At 38.5% G+C, this 19,130-nt stretch overlaps 2 protein-coding genes across 2 annotated transcripts; one reads left to right on the top strand and one right to left on the bottom strand.

The window, feature by feature from the left end:
* The first annotated feature begins 308 nt into the window (after positions 1-308).
* prkag1 (protein kinase, AMP-activated, gamma 1 non-catalytic subunit) lies at positions 309-7,953 on the top strand. The gene is made up of 13 exons (XM_079682140.1): positions 309-462; positions 1,559-1,610; positions 1,708-1,808; positions 1,896-1,977; positions 2,069-2,127; positions 2,697-2,742; positions 2,845-2,899; positions 3,488-3,614; positions 4,519-4,684; positions 4,788-4,825; positions 5,146-5,292; positions 5,664-5,763; positions 6,171-7,953. Exons 1-13 carry the CDS (start codon positions 454-456, stop codon positions 6,179-6,181), a joined length of 993 nt encoding a protein of 330 aa, XP_079538266.1. The 5' UTR covers positions 309-453; the 3' UTR covers positions 6,182-7,953.
* A 725-nt stretch (positions 7,954-8,678) lies between these two features.
* On the bottom strand, positions 8,679-18,879 carry LOC307039760 (activin receptor type-1B-like). The gene is made up of 9 exons (XM_079682133.1): positions 18,688-18,879; positions 16,477-16,722; positions 15,109-15,375; positions 14,284-14,514; positions 13,973-14,140; positions 12,586-12,742; positions 12,355-12,479; positions 12,106-12,236; positions 8,679-11,180 (listed from the first exon to the last, which is right to left on the bottom strand). The coding sequence occupies exons 1-9, from the start codon at positions 18,752-18,754 to the stop codon at positions 11,055-11,057; spliced, it is 1,518 nt and encodes a 505-aa protein (XP_079538259.1). The 5' UTR covers positions 18,755-18,879; the 3' UTR covers positions 8,679-11,054.
* Positions 18,880-19,130: the final 251 nt, after the last annotated feature.

Raw genomic sequence — 19,130 nt, 5'->3', positions numbered from 1 at the left:
AACCATCTGTCATTTTCTAACTTTCAATTATTTAAAAAGAGATCTGTCTCTCTCATCTGCGTGCGGGGGCGGGGCCTCACAGACATGCTGCTGCGCTGTGCACAAGTTCTGCCGGTAATGAATATTACATTTTGTGAGGAAACTTTTCCACCAATAATTCCAATAAGTATTCCAAAATGTATTCACTTCAGGTTTACTAAAGTAACTGTAATCAGATTAGTTGTTTTTTCAAATGTAACGCGAGCTGAATACAGTTACAGGCTACTTGATTTTTGTATTCTGATTACTTAACGCCGTTACATGGGTAGCGGCCTCTGTGGCAGTTGCCGGAAGTACTTGCCACTGCCTGCAGATGCAACGAAATGCGCTTGCTGTCTCTGCGTGGTTCTGACTGCAAGATCCCACCGGCTGTAAACGAACCCGGCTACAGGAAGGAGAAACCGTGAATGGAATATGGAGTGTGTAAGTGTATCTAGCCTACTTAAGCGTGGATATTGTACGGTTTTGTAATTAATCCCTTTTCACCTTAGTTATAACCTGACTTTCAGAAGTAAGCTAATGTTAGCAGCTAAGTAAATTAGCTAATTCTTGGAAAAGTAGTTCTCAATCTAACGTTAGCTCACTTGTTACTAACTTTAGCAAACCGCCAGGAAGAGCAAAAACGATGTTTTACTTTCCCCCGGTATCGTTGTAGAGTTAGCATATAAGATAACCAAGACATAGTGTACAATAAAACCTTACTAGTGCCACCAAAGTAAAAGCCACAGCCGAATTAAGTCACCTCGACTGGCTCCTTAATGTCAACAGACTAGCAGCTAGCTTGTTGCTAATGCTTAATGCTAATCTTATAATAATGTTTAAAAGTGGAGTTTATTCAGTTTTACACATAACTTCAACAACGAGGACACTCTCCGTTGGTTTGCCAAAAAGGTTTAGCTTATTTTATAACACTACTGCCAAATTAATCGTTTACGCCTGCGGATACAACTACAGCCATGGATCACATTTCTGAAGCAGGTAAAGGGTTGTGCTTAGCTCAAGTTGTTAAACTTGTTGATAGCAGGCACAGTAGCTGCAACTAATTAGCTATAATCAGTTTTAATCAACGAGTCAGTGCGTATAATGGGTAATAATGTTGTGAACCAAATGTTAGTGAGACCTTGATAAATGCACATTGACAACAACCTAATACATAACGTTAGGTTTGACCCATGGAAGCATACAACATACACATTTTTACCGACACGATCCACTCACATTAATTTAACTTTAACCCAGCTGCCCATTTATTAATCCTACTCCAAAGTTAGCTTTTAACAACATTATACATAAACGTAACAATGTTTAGGGTTGCACCTAAGCTCAAATCATAAACATGTTAAACCACATGCCTAGCCTAAGTGTTGCTGCATAGTTTTGGATCATTACATTAGCTTATCTGAGGATTATTTGGCCATATTATGCAGGCTTCTAAATAATTACAGTTGACCCATACACATTCACTTATTAAGTTCACACAGACAACTGAATGTTAAAGACCTTTATCTCTTTATTTCAGATTCCAGTGGCTATTGATGATCTTGAGGGCAAAAAGGACCCTGCCATAGAAGGTAAACTAATGTAGAAATACATCGACACCAAAGTCAGAAACAGTCATGTCTAAAAACAGCAAATAATTGTCCTGAATTGTCTCTGTCATTCCTTAAGACCCAGAGCACAATGTGTACACCAGGTTTATGAAGTCCCATCGGTGTTATGACCTCGTACCTACCAGCTCCAAACTTGTTGTGTTCGATACATCACTTCAGGTAAAAAATAAACTTTACATTTCATAAATGAAATCTATCTGTCATTGGCTAATGTAAACTGAACTATTTGCTGTAATTATTTCACAGGTGAAGAAAGCCTTTTTTGCCCTTGTTTCTAATGGGGTAAGAGCAGCGCCTCTGTGGGACAGCAAGAAGCAGTGCTTCGTCGGTAAGGACAATTTTCCTTTGGTACACTTTCACTCTGTGTAAGACAAAATGAAATAAAGGTTTGACTTGATTCTCTTCATGCATCTCCATAGGTATGTTGACCATCACAGACTTTATTAACATCCTTCATCGCTACTACAAATCTCCATTGGTAAGATTGTGGACACTAAATGGTTACCGACCTAGAATGATATAATGAGGTATAACATTTTACAACTCGAAGATGAATTTCGGGATGAATTTGTCAGTCTGTGTTTTATCTAATAGGAATGTGACCTTAGAACTTTTCAAGCTTGTTTGATTCTAGAGCTGCAATTATCAGTTGACTTAATGATTAGTCAGAACAGAAAATTGATCACCAACTACTCGGATAACAGATTCAAGTAATGCATGAAAACATGTCAGAAATGGCTGTTTTTAGGCTCTCAAATCTTGAGATTTCCCGCTCCTCTCTTTTTCATTCTAAACGTCTTTGTTTTTTTGGACTGACAAAGCAAGACTTTTAAACATCTCCATGGACTTGTATACATCTCCATGGACTTTTCCTAATCTGGGATGGACCTTTTTCCTTGTTGTCTATCATTTTATAGACCAAACAATTAATCTATCAATTTCTAAATGTATCTACAGCTTCATCTATCATAACCAAGATCTTTAGTTGCAGCCCTTTCTCAGATCATCTTGAATAAGTCAACCCTTTCTCTCCTTGTTATCCTTTAGGTCCAGATATACGAGTTGGAAGAACACAAAATTGAAACATGGCGAGGTGATTTAGTTGAATTAATATGTAATGATATATAATACTTCTTTAAATGAACTTGTGGAATTTTGAAAGTCTTGATTGTATTTTCTTTCTTTTTTGTAATAGAGTTGTACCTGCAAGACTCTTTTAAACCCTTGGTTAGCATTTCTCCCAATGCGAGGTGAGTGTATTTCTTTTTGTATTCATCTTTTGTTGTACAGAAGTACTTCAAGGCATTTACATTTTGTTTTGAGTTCTCTTATCTGGACACACAGATGATGCACACGGAGACATCTGATAGTTTAGCCTGTGAGAGTCTCTCCTTAAAGTTGCCTGACTCACAGCAGATGTCTTTGAGATTGTACAAATGTAGCTGTCTGACATTTTCCTTCACGTCTTTTTGGTTTGGCCAAGGTCTCTGTTTATAAAGGCAGAGCTCAAACACTACCTGGCAATAAGATGAGGCTACAAGCAGCTTTTCTACAATTGTGTTATTGATAGTAGAATTCATATTAACTTCATGAATTAGTCAATATCTCCAATAGTTTCAAAGTTTTCTAAATCTAAATAAAGATGCTGGGAGATTTGAAGTTCTGTTAGTATTTAACTTGTAAAGATTACTTTTCTCACTATTTTACCAATAATTGAAAAGCTAACATTATTTGCTATTCTTTAGATTTTTTTCCTTTTCACTTTTTTCATCTTACAACATGCTTTGTCCAAAACACCTTGATTGACTTAGTCCTCTTTAATCTTCTCTGTGTCTCAGTTTGTATGATGCAGTATCATCCCTGCTGAAGAATAAGATCCACAGACTGCCTGTCATCGACCCCCTGACCGGGAACACACTCTATATTCTCACTCACAAGAGGATTCTCAAGTTCCTGAAGCTTTTTGTAAGTTATCTCTACATGCTCCGTACCAGTACTGCATTGAATACATTCAACATAATGGCAGATGATGAGTATAGAGTAAAGACCAGGGTAGGATTTTCACGGCGGCCATGACGGCCATGGCCGTCGTAGCCCCTCGGTCTGGCCGTTATGCCCCAAAAATAATTGTACCTCCTACGGCCACCATGGCCTGTGTGACCCTCACACTGCTAAAATCTCGAAGTTGCTTTAAAAGCATCAGAACAGTGTTTTCTGAACTGCATTATGCTGCGTTCACAACGGGCGCGATGCGAATATTCTCATTGTTCTAACCGCTGAAGTTTCACCGCGGCTGTCAGCTGTGTTTACTCCTGTCATTCAAACAGGACGCGCTGGAGAGGGGGCGGGGCTTATTTCAATGTAAATACTGTGGTGGAAACCAACTACGACAAAATTAACCTATTTTGCAGTGATTCAGTTGTAATACACGTTTCAAAATGATGCTGAAGTAACTGACATACTGATACCGGTTAGTAAAAAACATGAATTAATGCTTTGCCAAGTCTGTTTTCTGAATGGATCAATCAGGCTAAACTAACCTGTAGCTGCTCCGTCCAAACTCACAACAACGTCCTAAAGACAGAATTAAAGCAGCGATTGTATTCGCCATGACAGTCTGTGGTTTGTACATGTTTAACTTTTGTCCAGTTTCTGACCAGAGCTCTGTGAGGAGTTGATTAAAGAGACTCTCACACACACACACACACACACACGCACGCGCACGCACGCGCGCACGCGCGCGCGCAATTCCAAGCCTGACTATTTGCTACAGTTAAGGAAAAAGTTATAAATCTAACAATATTTACATAGACATCCAATCTCCCTCAGTTTTGATAAAGCGTACACAATCTCTTGTTATTGTTTCCAGATATCAGAGATGCCAAAACCATCTTTCCTGGGACAAACCTTAGAGGACCTGAACATCGGAACGTTCAAAAACATAGCAGTGGTCCGCACAGACACACCGCTGTACACGGCACTGGGTATTTTTGTTGAACAGCGAGTGTCGGCGCTCCCCGTCGTGGATGAAAAAGGTATGAGGGCAGTTTGAAATGACACCCTGGTTGGTTTTGCATCAATGACAAAGACCTCTTTAATTGTGTTTGTTTGTGAACTAATATGGTGCTTCTCCTGCAGGTCATGTGGTGGATATATACTCAAAATTTGATGTTATAGTAAGTTGTTATTAATCTTTTATCATGTTTTTTATTTTACATGCACAAAGATGCTTGTATAATTTCCAAATGCCCAGATTAATGCATACAAATGTTTGCTTGATTTGCCCAACAGTCCAAAATGTTCAGTTTACAAATTAATTTTAGCAATATTTCATATAGTATTTTAGAGGATTTCTTCATATTACTCCGGCTTACTTGAGATGTGAATATATATATATACAAGAATTTGAAACATGAGGCTAAAACTGCCACTGTATTTCTTTCAAACTTTTTTGTGAAACGTAACATATTTAACTGAAAGACCTGTGTTGCTGCAGAATCTGGCAGCAGAGAAGACGTACAACAACCTGGACCTGACGGTGACAAAAGCCTTGCAGCACCGTTCTCAGTACTTTGAAGGAGTGCTGACCTGCAACAGGCACGAGACCCTGGAGGCCATCATCAACAGACTGGTGGAGGCCGAGGTAAGCGTTGGATTTCATCATGTGTCACAGAGTAGCCTTCTGGCTGATGGCCCTGTTGCTTTTTGCTATAACTGTCCAGAGTTTAAATGCCCTGTGACAAACCGTGACAGAAATGTTCCTCCATTTGTTTTCAAATGAAAGTACTAAGTGGGGGAGTAAACACATGTGATAGTACCTTAGGCTACAAGTAGCTTTTCTCTGATTTTGCATTAAATAGAAACTCAAACAAAACACTTGAAGACACTTTGTTATCAACACAACTACTGACACCTGGCATGTCCTCTATCAGTTTCTGTATAAATTCTTCTGGCCATTGTAGAAATACAGTTTTCCAGAGGTGAGAGTGACGTTGATTGTGGTGTTTCCCTCAGGTGCACAGACTGGTGGTGGTGGACGAGCAGGAAGTGGTGAAGGGAATAGTCTCCCTTTCAGATATTCTCCAGGCATTAGTCCTAACCGATGGGGAAGAGTGTAAGTACAGTACAGTTGTGTAGCTTTCTTAAGATTTCTTTGGATAGACTCATTTTAAGTAAAAGCAACTGCATAATATAAATACACACTATAAAAAGAAATAATCATTCACACGTTTCCTGAATATATAAATGTTACATCAAATCTCACAGCTTATTGGCCAATTTACGCAGTATAGAATGATACTTTCTCTGATTAATCTCTGTAGGATTATACAGTTTAATCTTCCTTTACAGAAAAGTTACAACACATTTTTTGTGTATACTTTTAATTTTGTTTTTTAGAAAAAATATGGAAATCACGTCAGACAAAAGATAATTGGAATCGGCCAAGAAAATTGCATTCGGTGATCTCTACTAAATGTGTTTATGATGAACTAAGTAATGATTTGTATTTTCTGTCCACAGGCACAGCTTGAGGATGTTTCTGAAACAAGAAAGGCTACACAATTTTAAGAGAAGGTCAGAGCAACAGGCATGTGTATATTGAAGTACCATCACCTATCTCCTGTCCACAGACTTCCTACATTAACACGTGAATACTTCGCCTTCTCTGCTAAAATATAAAGCTTTAGCAACACAGCAAAACAAAATGGTAGTAGCATAAGGCATACAGAAGCAAGGAGAGATGTGAAGACCTCTGGATGAGGAGCCGTCTTCTCTGAGCAGGCATCATTCCCACCGCTGTGCTCCATGATCTTAGGCCAGTCATTATGGCTCTTATCACAAATTCCTTCACATCAGTTTAAATTATGTAATCGATCACTAGCTAAATAAAAACTGATTTACCTGTAATGCCTTTTGATGGCAGAATTACATTTCTTTAATACAGCTGGAATATGAATGCACAAAAGCCTATGTCAAAGACTTTTAAACACTGTTTATTTTTCACATTAATATTTGGTGTGCATTGTTGTTCTGGGAAGTTCCAACATTAGCCTGTGTCCTTTACTTTGTACATAAATGATTTGTTTTTTCTTGACAAAATGATCTTGTTTTTCCAATTGGTTTTATTATTTAGACGTGGTTGGAGGATTCGTGAAAATGCTACCTAGAAAAACCTGAAACTTAATTTTGAAGGTTATATGGTTGCAGAAGTATTTATCTGTATGCGTGTCTCTCATACACTAGCTTAATGCTACACTTTGCTTTGGGTTTAGCTCAATTAATCATACAAACTCTAGACTTTGAAGGAGACGGCTAGTCGTCTGCACTGGTCATTTGTGTTAGAATATGATTCCACAGGTAAAACGAAAAAGCCCCGGTCACGGTCTGACTACATTTGAAATAAGCCAGGAATTGTTTCAACAATTAAATCAATTGATTACATGTTAAAGGTGTGAAGAATATAAGAAGTTGTGAAGCCAGACAACAATGTAGCTGAGAGAATGGATCTGTTTTTTTTTATATATAAAATGTCAGACAGTTTCTCTATGTCCAAGGTGATGTCTTTAGATGTCATGTTTTGTCGTTTCAAACCCCAAATTAATCAATTTCACATGATCCAAAAAAAGAGAGAAGCAGGAAATGTCCATCTTGAAGAGGCTGAAAAAGCCTTTCTAAAAGGACTAATCCATTATTCAAAACAGACTCGCCTACTCATCGTTACAACTCTAGTCCTAGAAGAGTTTAATAATATTAGGCTGTCAAGAGAAGGTGCAATTCAGAACAGCATCAATGAATCCTGGAGGAGATGACCGTTAAATGCTCTGGATATTTATGGATTCTGTGTTTTGCCATTTTGTCTGTTTTTCATGTGTGACAACATGTTTAGTGGATTGTATATTTGACTTTAGAAAGATATTTTTTCTCTGCCCGTTTTTTTAATCACACTTTTTTGGCATTATTACCGTTAAAGGGACTTAACTATGGCTACAAATGAGCTTTAGTTTTTGGAAGTTTGGTCCACCTAAAAACAAATGGTCAAATAAACATGTCTGTGGCATTGATTGCTTTAAGATTTCTACCTTTTTTAGTGTGTTCTGTTGATGTCAGTGATGATGTGTGATGTCTGCTGCGTTCAATTGTATTTAGGGGACTTTATCAAAATCACTCAATACCAGCATTTCCTTTTTCCATTTTCAAAAGAGGTCACACTTCCTGTTTCTATGTCAATTGTAAACGCACAGTTATGCAGTGATATGCATTGAGATTAACATTGGAAGGATGAGCAATAAAAGGTTCTTAAAGAGATTGTTTTAAATTGGTATTATTGTTAAATGTTTTATATTACCAGATATAACCTTAATCTAAAGATGTAACCAGGTAGCTGATATGAAATTGATTCACACCGCAACATTAAACTGTTCGGTGAACCAGCATTAAGTCATTTGTCCAGTTTTAGATAGTAGAAAAAAGCACATAACAAAATGACATCACCTCCATATGGCAACCTTTTTAAATATAAATTTGAGGTTTGTACTTTATTATATGAGTTGGTCATAGAGATATTGACCCATGTTATCGTAACTTGGACTTGAGTCGGCTAAATGTACTGTTTTGATGCATTTTTTTTTTACAGAAAATAAATGACATGATACTAAATACTTGTGACTTGAATGGAGACATTATGACTTGAGTTACTTGTCTGAGATACTTTTATATTTTCAGATTGAATATTAGATACAGAGCAATACAAGTGTGTGTAACTTTAACCAGTATCTGACCGCACACATGTAATGGCGTTGTCATTGGAATCAGTATGTATTTAAGGGATAGGATGTTACGCCATTAATACTGACTGAAGTTATTATTGTTTATTTGTTTAAAATGAAAAATTGTCATTTATGTCATCAAGTTATACATTTCATACAAATATAATTCCTAGTCATACTTTAGGATAGGTTAGATAAATGTCATTAGTACCTTTTTTTCACTTAAAGTCTGGTTGGTCGAGATCAAATAAATACACACCAATTATGAAAACAATTGCATTTATTACTCTATATTAGAAGGTACATGATTGAAGTCCTGAAGGGGTTTTTACATGGATGCAGTCGTCTCTTTCACTGCCTGCAGAATAACAACCACTTCTTTCTTGGTGACACTTGGAGCAACCTTAAATACACTATGCATTTTATACATTGTAAGGCAGGTACTATTGGACAAGACAGACATTCCCCTTTAGTGTGTATGTCATGGTTGACACTCAACCACTTATCAAACAGTAGATCTACACATTTTTTCCCAGCCACAAGTGACAGCCTCAAGGGCAGTCTCTTTGTTCTTACATACATCCTGAAAGACTTACAAATTCAGGGAAAGAGAGATTTTTAAAATAAAAGTATTGGTCAAACACATTTTTGAGACAGCAATTCAGACATTTCAGTAGTATTTAGTTACATTTCTTCTCCCAAAGACAAAGTCAGATCCTCCTTACAGTCTCTAGTCAGCAGAGTTCTGCAACTGGTTGGCGTGATTTGTATAAACATTCTCATTTTCAGTGGTGTGATCTTAAATAAACACTTGAGGACATGACCAGAGATAATTCTGAGAACATTTGGTTTTAATGCTGCGAGGTCAGTAGTAGTGCACACGTGGCCTTCAGCCTTGCGTAGGGACTCACAGCATACAAATATAAATAACACGGGAAAGATTACAGACACACACACACACACAAAGTACCTGTTGAATTTGCATACAGCTAAAGACAAAAGTGCACCTATTTCCTGAAAACAAAACATTTCGACAGTGATTTCTGACAAACTTAGATTGGTGGAAAAAATCCACATACAATTTGCACACTCAGGAGGTATTGTATGGTGAACAAAAGGAGCTTTGAAGGGACAAATCAAACGCTGCTGTGCAGTTATAGACGGCTATTAGAGAAAAGTCAACATTAGAGCTGTGACACACAAATGTCATTTCAGAGGTCAAACAGTAGATCGTCATCAAAAACAAAACACAAGTTAGTAAGATAGTTTTTCTCTTCCATCAACAAAAAAAACCAATAAAAAGATTCAACCATTTCAAACATGACATAAAATCCAATTGAACCATCTTATTTACACTAGTATCATTCTAAACAGCTAGTTTATGTGCAGTATTTATACTTGGCCAGGAAATATTTGCCCTGCAGGAAAGGAACATTGGACATGCTCTGACAATATATTAAAAATGTATAATAAAAACAAGCTATGATTCAGATTCAGGGTTAGTGTATTTAAAAAGGGATTCAACGTAAACAAAATCCCGTGTTTTATAGTACAGTGTAAATAGGATTCGCTGCTGCAAAGAACGTAAGGTTTATCTGAGTGTCGTGCACACCGGCTTATCTGAGCTTACTCTCATGGCAGGTTATGTTCTGTGGGGTTGATCAAACACAGCGGCTTTAGATAGATACAACCATTTAAATATTCTACATGTGTTATGTAAGAAGTGTCCCAATCCGAAGCCAGTGTCTCACCTAAGAAGATCCAACAAATACAACACACAAACCCTGGCAGCAGATGCTCTACATCCAACCCCCCATCCTACTTTAATACATTTTGCTTGATTCCTATGTCTGTATGTTGCTTAAGATGAAGAGCTAAAACAACTTGTTGATTGGATAGCATAAGGATAACCTGAGGTTTACAACAGCTTATGGGAAAGGGCTCCAGGCAAGGGGTCCAAAGGCTAAATCATGTTTGGCAAGTTGCCAAGCTCCTATGACTTTGAAGTTTTAAAACACAAACTGCCCTAAGTGCTTTGTACATGCTTACATGGTAATCAGCATACAAGCAAACAACACAGTGGTAGCAGAACCAGATGGATAGCTCTCTTTGAAGGATTTCTAAGCAGTTAGTGATATTTGCCTGTATGCTGTAGGTGGCAGAGAGAAACCTGAACAATAGCCTCACAAACACCCCATATATTAACAAGATCTAGTCCTCTGAATAACAGAATAAGTAAAAATAAGTTAAAAACACTCCCAGTTTGCACCCTTTCAAACACAAGAAGAGCAAATGTGTTAACTATTAAGCGACTGTGATCGAAGAGACCTTGAGGAGATATCAGCAACTGATTTTCAGAATGTTAAATGGTTAAATACATGTCCTGCAATCGATTGCATACAAGTACACAGGAAACCCAAGGATCCTTGTTAGTACAGAGTGTAGAGAGGGACAAAAAGGGCAGCAGTAGCTGAGGACAAGACAGGAAAGGTGTTCTTGGTAGTTTGGCTGGGTAAGCGAGGTAGGGTTGGTCAGAAATCAAGTGGCTTCAAAACTGGCAGGAGTGTCAATGGAGAAATATTTTACAAAGTGCTCAGTTTTCAAAAGTCTGGAGTCGGGTAGTGCTCGTTCTCTGAGCTCACACTTTAATGTCCTCTTGAATGCTGAGCTGGGAGAGGCTCTTCTTGATGCGCAGGGCCGTCAGGCGGGCGGCTCCATTCGAGTACCAACACTCCCTCATGATCTTGCCCATTACCCGTAAGGCCTGTGACAACATGGAGAAGGGGCAGATAAGGATTAATAGCTCGTAATACAGTATACATAGCTATGATGACACAAATGTAGCTCAAGAAGTCCATGCATAATGTTGAAAGTTTGTTTAAAAGAGTTTTGTGTTTCCTGTGTCAAAACAATCATTTGGCTTAACAAATTCAATTCAATTGCATTCAAAAAGAGCTTTATAGGATAACTCACTTCATTGCATCGTTAGGCAAATTTTTCCTAGCTTTGGCTGTCATTTCTAGCAACTAGATTACACAAAAATATACGTTTGGCATTTCTGTGCTCCAGTATCTAATGACCTGTACTGGTGTATGCGTCACTTCATCTACTAATACTGGCCGATATATCTGGCTCTAGTTGTAAAAAAGCCAACAGATTAAGTAAGATTAACGGAGAGCAAGCGCAGCCATAATGTGCATCTCCCTTGGCACATGAAAACACACAAGAAGAGACAAAAACTGTTTCACAAATATTTCTGGGAGAAAAATTATGACCATATTAAAAGGCACAATATGTCAATTTTCTGCCACTGGGAGCACCCAATCCAAACATTTAACAGAAAAAGTAGGACTTGGGAGTTTATCATTGCAGGATGGACTGGTACTTTGATTAAAGTGATGGATTTCTCTAGGTTTGAATATTGGAAACATTTGCTATAATGTAAGTAAACCATTCAACAAAATATATATCATAGGTCTAGTTTTTGTAATTTGTATATATTATTACCTTTAGAGTAATTTAACATTGGGGTTTAACTTAATAACCGCTTGGACTTCCTTTAGTGATTACCAAGCATTTCTAGATCCTAGCAATGAACTTGAACTTGTAATAAACTGGAATTACCATTTTTGTATAAGTCAGATCTTGAAAAGTGAAAAAATATTGCTTTAAATCATTCATTTTTATACCTCGTAGCTCTGCCACCAATTAGGAATGTTGGGTCGAAGCTTTTGGTCACAGACCAACTTTCTCATCTCCTCTATGGAAGGGTCAGACGGTACCAGGTCGTAGTAGGGCAGCTGGTACTCCTCATGGATACCTGATAACACGGGACAGAGGCGGGGTCAGATCAGTGCTGTGATCTCAGTTGTTAACATGGATACAAATATCAAAACACCACAGGTTGAGTATCCAGAGTAAAAACAAACGAGTCTGACCTCCAGTATTACAGCGGCGTGCAATCTCCCAGTAGACCAGCCCCAAAGCGTAGATATCAGCACATTTGAATGAGTCAAAGTGTCTCATGTTGATCGTCTCGTCCAAAACCTCTGGAGCCATGTACCTGAGAGATGTAAGAACAATCTCAGTCTGTAAATACGTGGAAAATATGTCAAAGATATCTGTGAGAAGCACACTCAGAGGCTGCAGGTGCGGGTGTTGACACTGACCTCTTGGTGCCCACCCTCTGGTTGGGTGCAATGTCGATGGTGTCGGAGGCAGAGTCATGACGGACAGCCAAGCCCAGGTCAGCGATGGCACAGGTGCAGTTCTTCTTCACCAGGATGTTCTTGGACTTCAGGTCTCTGTGGGCGATACCTGGTTTTCCTACCAAAGCAGAAGTTTACATGACAGACAATTGTGAACTCTTATCCCTTAATTGTTTTTTTGTTAAGGTCAATGTCGATTCTCTTTATAGAGAAACTATAACATTCTTTTTGGCCATCAGTTTGGTTAATAAAAATAGAAAAGCACCCCCCAATTTGAGCAACAAATTGACTTTACTTTAATCTCCATACGGGTAGAGTGAATTGTTTCCTAAGATAAATCAGATGACAAAGACAAGGGAAACTATTTATATTGGCCACAACAAATGTATAAAGTACATAATTGGAAAAAGGTTAAAACTTTTCGCTCTGGTTGTTTTGGGCGAAGTGAACTAAGATTTGTTCAGTCAATTTTTATTATAATTCTTTAAGCTAAATTATTTATTTAAAAAAACAAACATTGGTTTTAAAGGTCCCATGTCACGGTTTTCCTTGTGTGTTATGTAGCTTTTCATGCATGTAAAAGACACAGAAAATACCTGTCTATGCTGCCCCAGAGCGCCTCCTTGGAGATTATTATTTTTCCATTTTTTTCTTCCTGTTCATAGTGACGTAACGGCTCTGTACACACACACTCACTCAGCCTTATCTTTTCTCAGCCGTGTGCCTCACACACACACTCACAGCCTGGCTGTGAGTGAGTGTGTGTGCTCAGGCTGAGTTCCACGGTGTCTCGCTGTCTCGCAGACCCCACGCAGCAACCAGGAAAGGACACCAGTAATCCAGCTCACACTGTCCGCTCCTCGCAGTAGCGAGCCACGCAACGTCCCGCCAACACGGCACCCAGACCCCACGCAGCATTCTCATCTGTTTGTCATTAATGGTGTCATTTTCTGGTTGCTAACGCCATTGTAACACATAATCACTGATGTTCCACTGTAACGGTGGTTGACTCATCAGAACAGAGTGGGCGAGTTGACCAATCAGAGCACAGTGGGCTCATAGGGAGAGGGGGGGGCAGGAGCTCCAACAAGCCATTTAGGAAAGAGAGTGAATACACATACTATACAGAGATGCTGTATGAGAAACCAATGTGAGTTTGGAAAATTAAACAATGTAAATCTATTCTAGTAGACCTCAACAATGGAATTATGATCAGTAGAAATGGCCATGACATGGGACCTTTAAGGTAATTTGTCAGAATAGGAGGCCTTGTGGGGAGAGGAAAGAGACAAAAGAGAAATGAATAACAGGAGCACTTTATGTGTTGCATTATAAATGAAGCAGTCACCTTGTGTTCCAAGTATCTCCATGTGCAGATGTGCCAGGCCACTGGCAGCTGACAGTGCAAGTTTGATCATCCCTTCAGTGGTGACAGGGTAGCGGTTCAGGTAGTCAAACAGGGAGCCGTGCTCGTGGTAGTCTGACACCAACCACAGCTGGGTCCATGTGCCATTGTCTGGGCAGGAGATGGGAATATAGACATATACAAAACATTATAAATGTAATTGAAAATTATGAATGATTACATAAAAAATACAACACACTTCACCCTGAGCTGTGTATTATTCTTCCATTATACAACATTTAACAGGTTTGCACCTTTGTTGTCAGCAGCTATAAAGCCCAGGATGTTTTCATGGCGCAGCATGATAGTCTGATAGATTTCAGCCTCACGGAACCAGGAGCGCTCCTCCCTGGAAGAGAAGATCTTCACCGCCACGTCACCTCCCCTCCAACGTCCTCGCCACACTTCCCCGAAACGCCCTTTACCAATGATATCCTGGAGGACAATTGTTCTGGCAACAGTCCGCTGGACAAATAGAGGCAGGCCTGCTTAGAAAAGATAAAAACAGTTATCAGCAGTCTTTTCATATTCTTGTGCTACACTATGCAAAAATAAAAACACTTTTGCTTTTGCTTGAATTCTTCTTAAGTTCAAATGAAGAATAAAAGACTGCATGCAGCAAGCGTATTTCTTTAAAACTTTGATTTGAATTTGTTAAAATGTGTGTAAATGAGCATTTCTTGTCTGACAGGTGTGGCATATCAAGATATTGACTAAACAAAAAGGCCACTCTATAATTGGCCTTTTTATCACAAAACCCAACTCTACAGATGTTGCAAGTTCAGGGAGCGTGCCATCGTCCCAGAGCTGTTGCCCTTAAACTGCATAGCACAAATCTGTAATAATTATAGTATTGAATCACTATATACAGTATGTCAGGTGGAGGAATTATCTTGGCAAATTAGGAGTAGCCACTAATGAGGATTTTGGCTAATTGGTGCAAAAAAAATTGGAGGAATAAGCCTTTTGCACTGAAAAACTTGGAATCTCTTTTTTTCCAACTCGTGAAAATGGGAATGAAATAAAAAGTGTTGCGTTTACATCTTTGATCAGTGTACATTATGACGTTGTGCACTGACCGGAGCCTGAACCAGACGTGGACAGATCGTAAATGAGGTCCTGCAGGGTACTGTCTTTGGTCATGTAGAGATGATCACAGGAGGGGTCCTCCACCTCTAACCTTTGCCTGTGGCTGTAGGCCCTCTGGTGGTACTGATACAGGAACATAAAGGTCAGAAGCAGCAGACACAGCAAGAACAGCGGCCCTGCCACCACAGCCACTAGTTCCACCAACCCCCATGTCCCATCTGGGCCATAGCCTCCCCCGGGTCCTGCCTGAGTGGTGACTGAAAGACAGAAAAGTCGAGAATGAAATGCAATATCTGGCACTCAGTACATATTACCATTCTAGAATGTTACCTTACAGTGTTAGAATGTTGAATTACAATGAAATTAACATTTAATGTTTAATGTATTCAACATTCTAGAATTTGTACCCAACATTCTAGAATTTTAATTCAACATTCTAGAACTGTCATTTGATTAGTCTACATATTCCTTTTTTTGACCTTTCTCATATTTTGAAGCATTCCTAACTTTGTTCAGACTGTACTAGTCTAGTACCATTAGTATTCAAAAAATATCCAACGTGAAATACATGAATCACTTACTGTGGAAGTGAACAAGGTATTTTAAAAATATTAGTCCGATTATTCATACTATACCAGTCTATGAAGTGCTGCTTTTTAGTTAAAAGCTTTATATGAACTTGTGTTTTTGTGCATGCTTCGGATGAGTACTGTCGACAATTTCCTGTGACAATGTTTCCACAGTCACATTCTTCTCTCTATACACACTCTGATTAATATTTTTGGACACTGTACAAAACCAGAGGAAACCTGTGTCTTCTCAGGAACCATGAGTCACAGACTGTGTAGAAAACAGGAAACATGTTCTTGCCTGTGCTTGACTCACACTGTATGTATGAGCGGACGTTAGATGTGTGGTACTCAAGGTGAAAACACACAAGGGGAGATAATGATTTCAGCTCAGCTAGTCTCTCTGAACAAATCCTGATTATCATGAAACTTGGTAGAAGAGTGTAGCATGGACCAAGGAAGAACCTAATCCATTGTGAAAATAATCCAAATTAGGAGGCGGAATATGTTTAACCTTCATTTACATGAAAGATAAGGCCTTCGTGCTGCATTCATGTGGTGTCGGAATAAAAGGAAAAATAGTTTCCGAACGGTGAGCATTCATGTGAAAGCTCTTCAAGTCGTAATAACAACTCCAAAACATCTGTTGGCTTGCAGTTTGAACACTAAACACTAAAATACAATCTTCTTTTTACCATGTTAGCATGAAGATTTCAAGCTCAAGAACACTCAAGTCTCAAGAAGTGTTTCCAGTCGTACTGTATATACAACATGATACACAGTTCTCACCTGTGGGTACTTTGAGGTCAATGCTGTTGCAGTAGTCTGTGTAGCAGCAGTGGATGTTGAGCAAGCCCTCTGCACTGAGACAGTAGAACGGTTGTCCAGGGGGCACAAGGTTGTCCCGTGTTATGCAGATACGGATGCTCTGCTCTTGGCCTTCGATGAAGGAAGTGGAGGCCATGCAGGCCCCATCAGTCTCACACTGGAAGCCATTCCTCTCACACTGCGGAGTGGTGCAGTTACACCGCAGAGCTGCAGGGACGAAAGTGGCAGAAGAATCAACACAGTGTGAAACAAAGTATTTTGATATCAATTAGAAATGCATTTTCATATATTTGAGAAGTTGAAAACTGAATTTTCTGTAACCTTAGCATAACAAATGACTTTAACAATTAAATGATTAACATAGTTGCAGATTGTTTCTCTCAATCAATTATTAGATTAGGCGACTAATCATTCTGGCTCTAAAATAGTCAAATGTATGCGCAAAGATCTTTTTTTATTTTTTGAGCCGAATCAATATATGACAATAACCAGTAAAACTAGAAATAGTTAGCAGGGAGTGATGTATTGCAAATACGAATTAGAGAGGTGAGGACTGAGAGACGGAGGATTGTGGGGAGGTCAGGAAGTAGAGGAAGTGTTAGAGCTGGGTGTGTTAGGCTGGCATGGGCTTTGGAAAGGTGGGTGGGGAGTTTATGATGGCATGCACAAGTAGAGATTAAATTACCAGATGTGACTGTCATTTGACAAACAAGACACTGATCCTTCTTAATATATGAAATTAAGTAATAATATTAAGACACAGACATTATGTGACTTTCAGAATTTCAGCTGAATGTTTGCTAGAAAACCCACACATATACACCTGAAATGAAGTGTCATCTACGTGAAACAGGAGAAATGTAGAGTTAATGTGTTACAACATCTTCTGTGGTGATGACTCATATAATGCCAACACCTACTTGGCAGATGCTGTTGGTCAAAACAACCAAAGACGATAATGGAGATAAACGCTGACTAAACATTAAATGAGAGTGACATTTCAGACTTTAGATGGCTATAAATGTCATAACTCTAATCCACATTGGGATGATTGTAAAATACACCTTATCAAAGGAATCCATCCAAGATACTGACAGGTGCCGTTAAATTGTGATTTAAAAAATGCATTGATAAACAAGTTGTGCGTTAATATAATAAAAGTTGATCTTAATATAAACGGTTTTACTTTTAGGAAAACTGGATGCCTGCCCCTTCAGATATTATCTGATTTGTACTTTCATTAACATTTCAGGCTCTGTAATCAGCAGGCGTTTTAATACTTCACAAGCTCTCACATTCCATGAGCTATATTTGTTGTATGAAAAGTGCTCTATACATTCATAAATAAGATCAAATATACTTTATTGATATACATTTGGCACACTTTTTCAAACAGCAGCATTTAGATAATACATTGCACATGAATAAATAATAAAATAAAATACATATAGGCTACACATATCAGCAGAAGAAAATAAAGTACAAGTATAAAGTACATATATTTAATACACATGATATTATGATAGGACTACCTATCAAACTATTACTATTGTTATTAGTATTAACAGCTATGCTTTATAATAATAATAATAATAATAATAATAATAATAATAATAATAATAATAATAATAATAATAATAATAAAAGCACAACATCATTTCCAGAATAAAACCTGTAACGTTAGAGATTTAAAATGTGTAAATATTGTATGTATGACGTTCCATCATTAGCAACATGAGAGAGATCATTAAGATTATTTAAGCATTAAGATATTATGAATGTGATGCAGAGAGGTAGTTAAACGCTCACTAAATGGAAGGTATATAATGTTGTTCACAGCGGGTAAATAACTATAGAGAGCAAAGCTAACCCTGCTTACAGCCGCTGAGCCACAGACTAACTGCTGCTGTTTCAGACTAACCTAACAAGCTCGACAGCGACAGCAAGACGGTGAGATATCGTGTAATAGTCACATACACATGAAAGCTGTTTAATTAATAACACCCAAGTTCATTTAAATGAATGTTGACCGGTGTCAGCTGAATCTGTCGTCCGGCTAGGCTAGCTGACCTAGCTAACGTTAGCTAACAGCTAACTGCACAGCCGTTCACCTCGATCATAACAGCAGCAGAAGCAGCAGCTTAGGAAGACAACAAACAATAAGTCACTCACCCTCGCAGCTTCTGTACAAGACGGCCTGAACAACCACGACAGCTAAAGCAATCCGTAGGTTGGCCATGATCAATATATTCCCGGTTCATGGCATTACATTAAATTAGCTAGCGTTATGTGGCGAGACTTGAGGATGACAGCTAACCAGGCTGCCAGTGCACAGTTTACTAACATGCTCCACCAGCAGGCAGCAGCACAGACACACACTGGGGTTACAGAGGTGGGCAATCCTATCTATCTATCTATCTATCTATCTATCTATCTATCTATCTATCTATCTATCTATCTATCTATCTATCTATCTATCTATCTATCTATCTATCAGTAGTGTAATTGAACTAAGTAGATTTACTCAAGTACTGTACTAAAGTAGAATTTTGAGAGACTTGTACTTTACCTTTTGCTAAAAAAAATTGCTGCTTTATACTTCTACTCCACTAAAT

This window comes from Notothenia rossii (assembly GCF_949606895.1).
Source record: "Notothenia rossii genome assembly, chromosome: 5".
Classification (NCBI taxonomy): domain Eukaryota; kingdom Metazoa; phylum Chordata; class Actinopteri; order Perciformes; family Nototheniidae; genus Notothenia; species Notothenia rossii.
This window is presented reverse-complemented; position numbering and strand designations above follow the sequence as displayed.

Excerpts from the sequence above, each read along its gene's own strand:
- prkag1 (XM_079682140.1), top strand. Across the intron at positions 2,743-2,844 it reads CAAAATTGAAACATGGCGAG|AGTTGTACCTGCAAGACTCT; the intron begins GTGATTTAGTTG and ends TTTTTGTAATAG. Across the intron at positions 2,900-3,487 it reads AGCATTTCTCCCAATGCGAG|TTTGTATGATGCAGTATCAT; the intron begins GTGAGTGTATTT and ends TCTGTGTCTCAG.
- LOC307039760 (XM_079682133.1), bottom strand. The coding sequence starts at position 18,754 with ATGGCCAACCTACGGATTGCTTTAGCTGTCGTGGTTGTTCAGGCCGTC. Across the intron at positions 14,515-15,108 it reads CACGTCTGGTTCAGGCTCCG|GCCTGCCTCTATTTGTCCAG; the intron begins GTCAGTGCACAA and ends TTTTCTAAGCAG. Across the intron at positions 12,237-12,354 it reads ACGCCGCTGTAATACTGGAG|GTATCCATGAGGAGTACCAG; the intron begins GTCAGACTCGTT and ends CCGTGTTATCAG.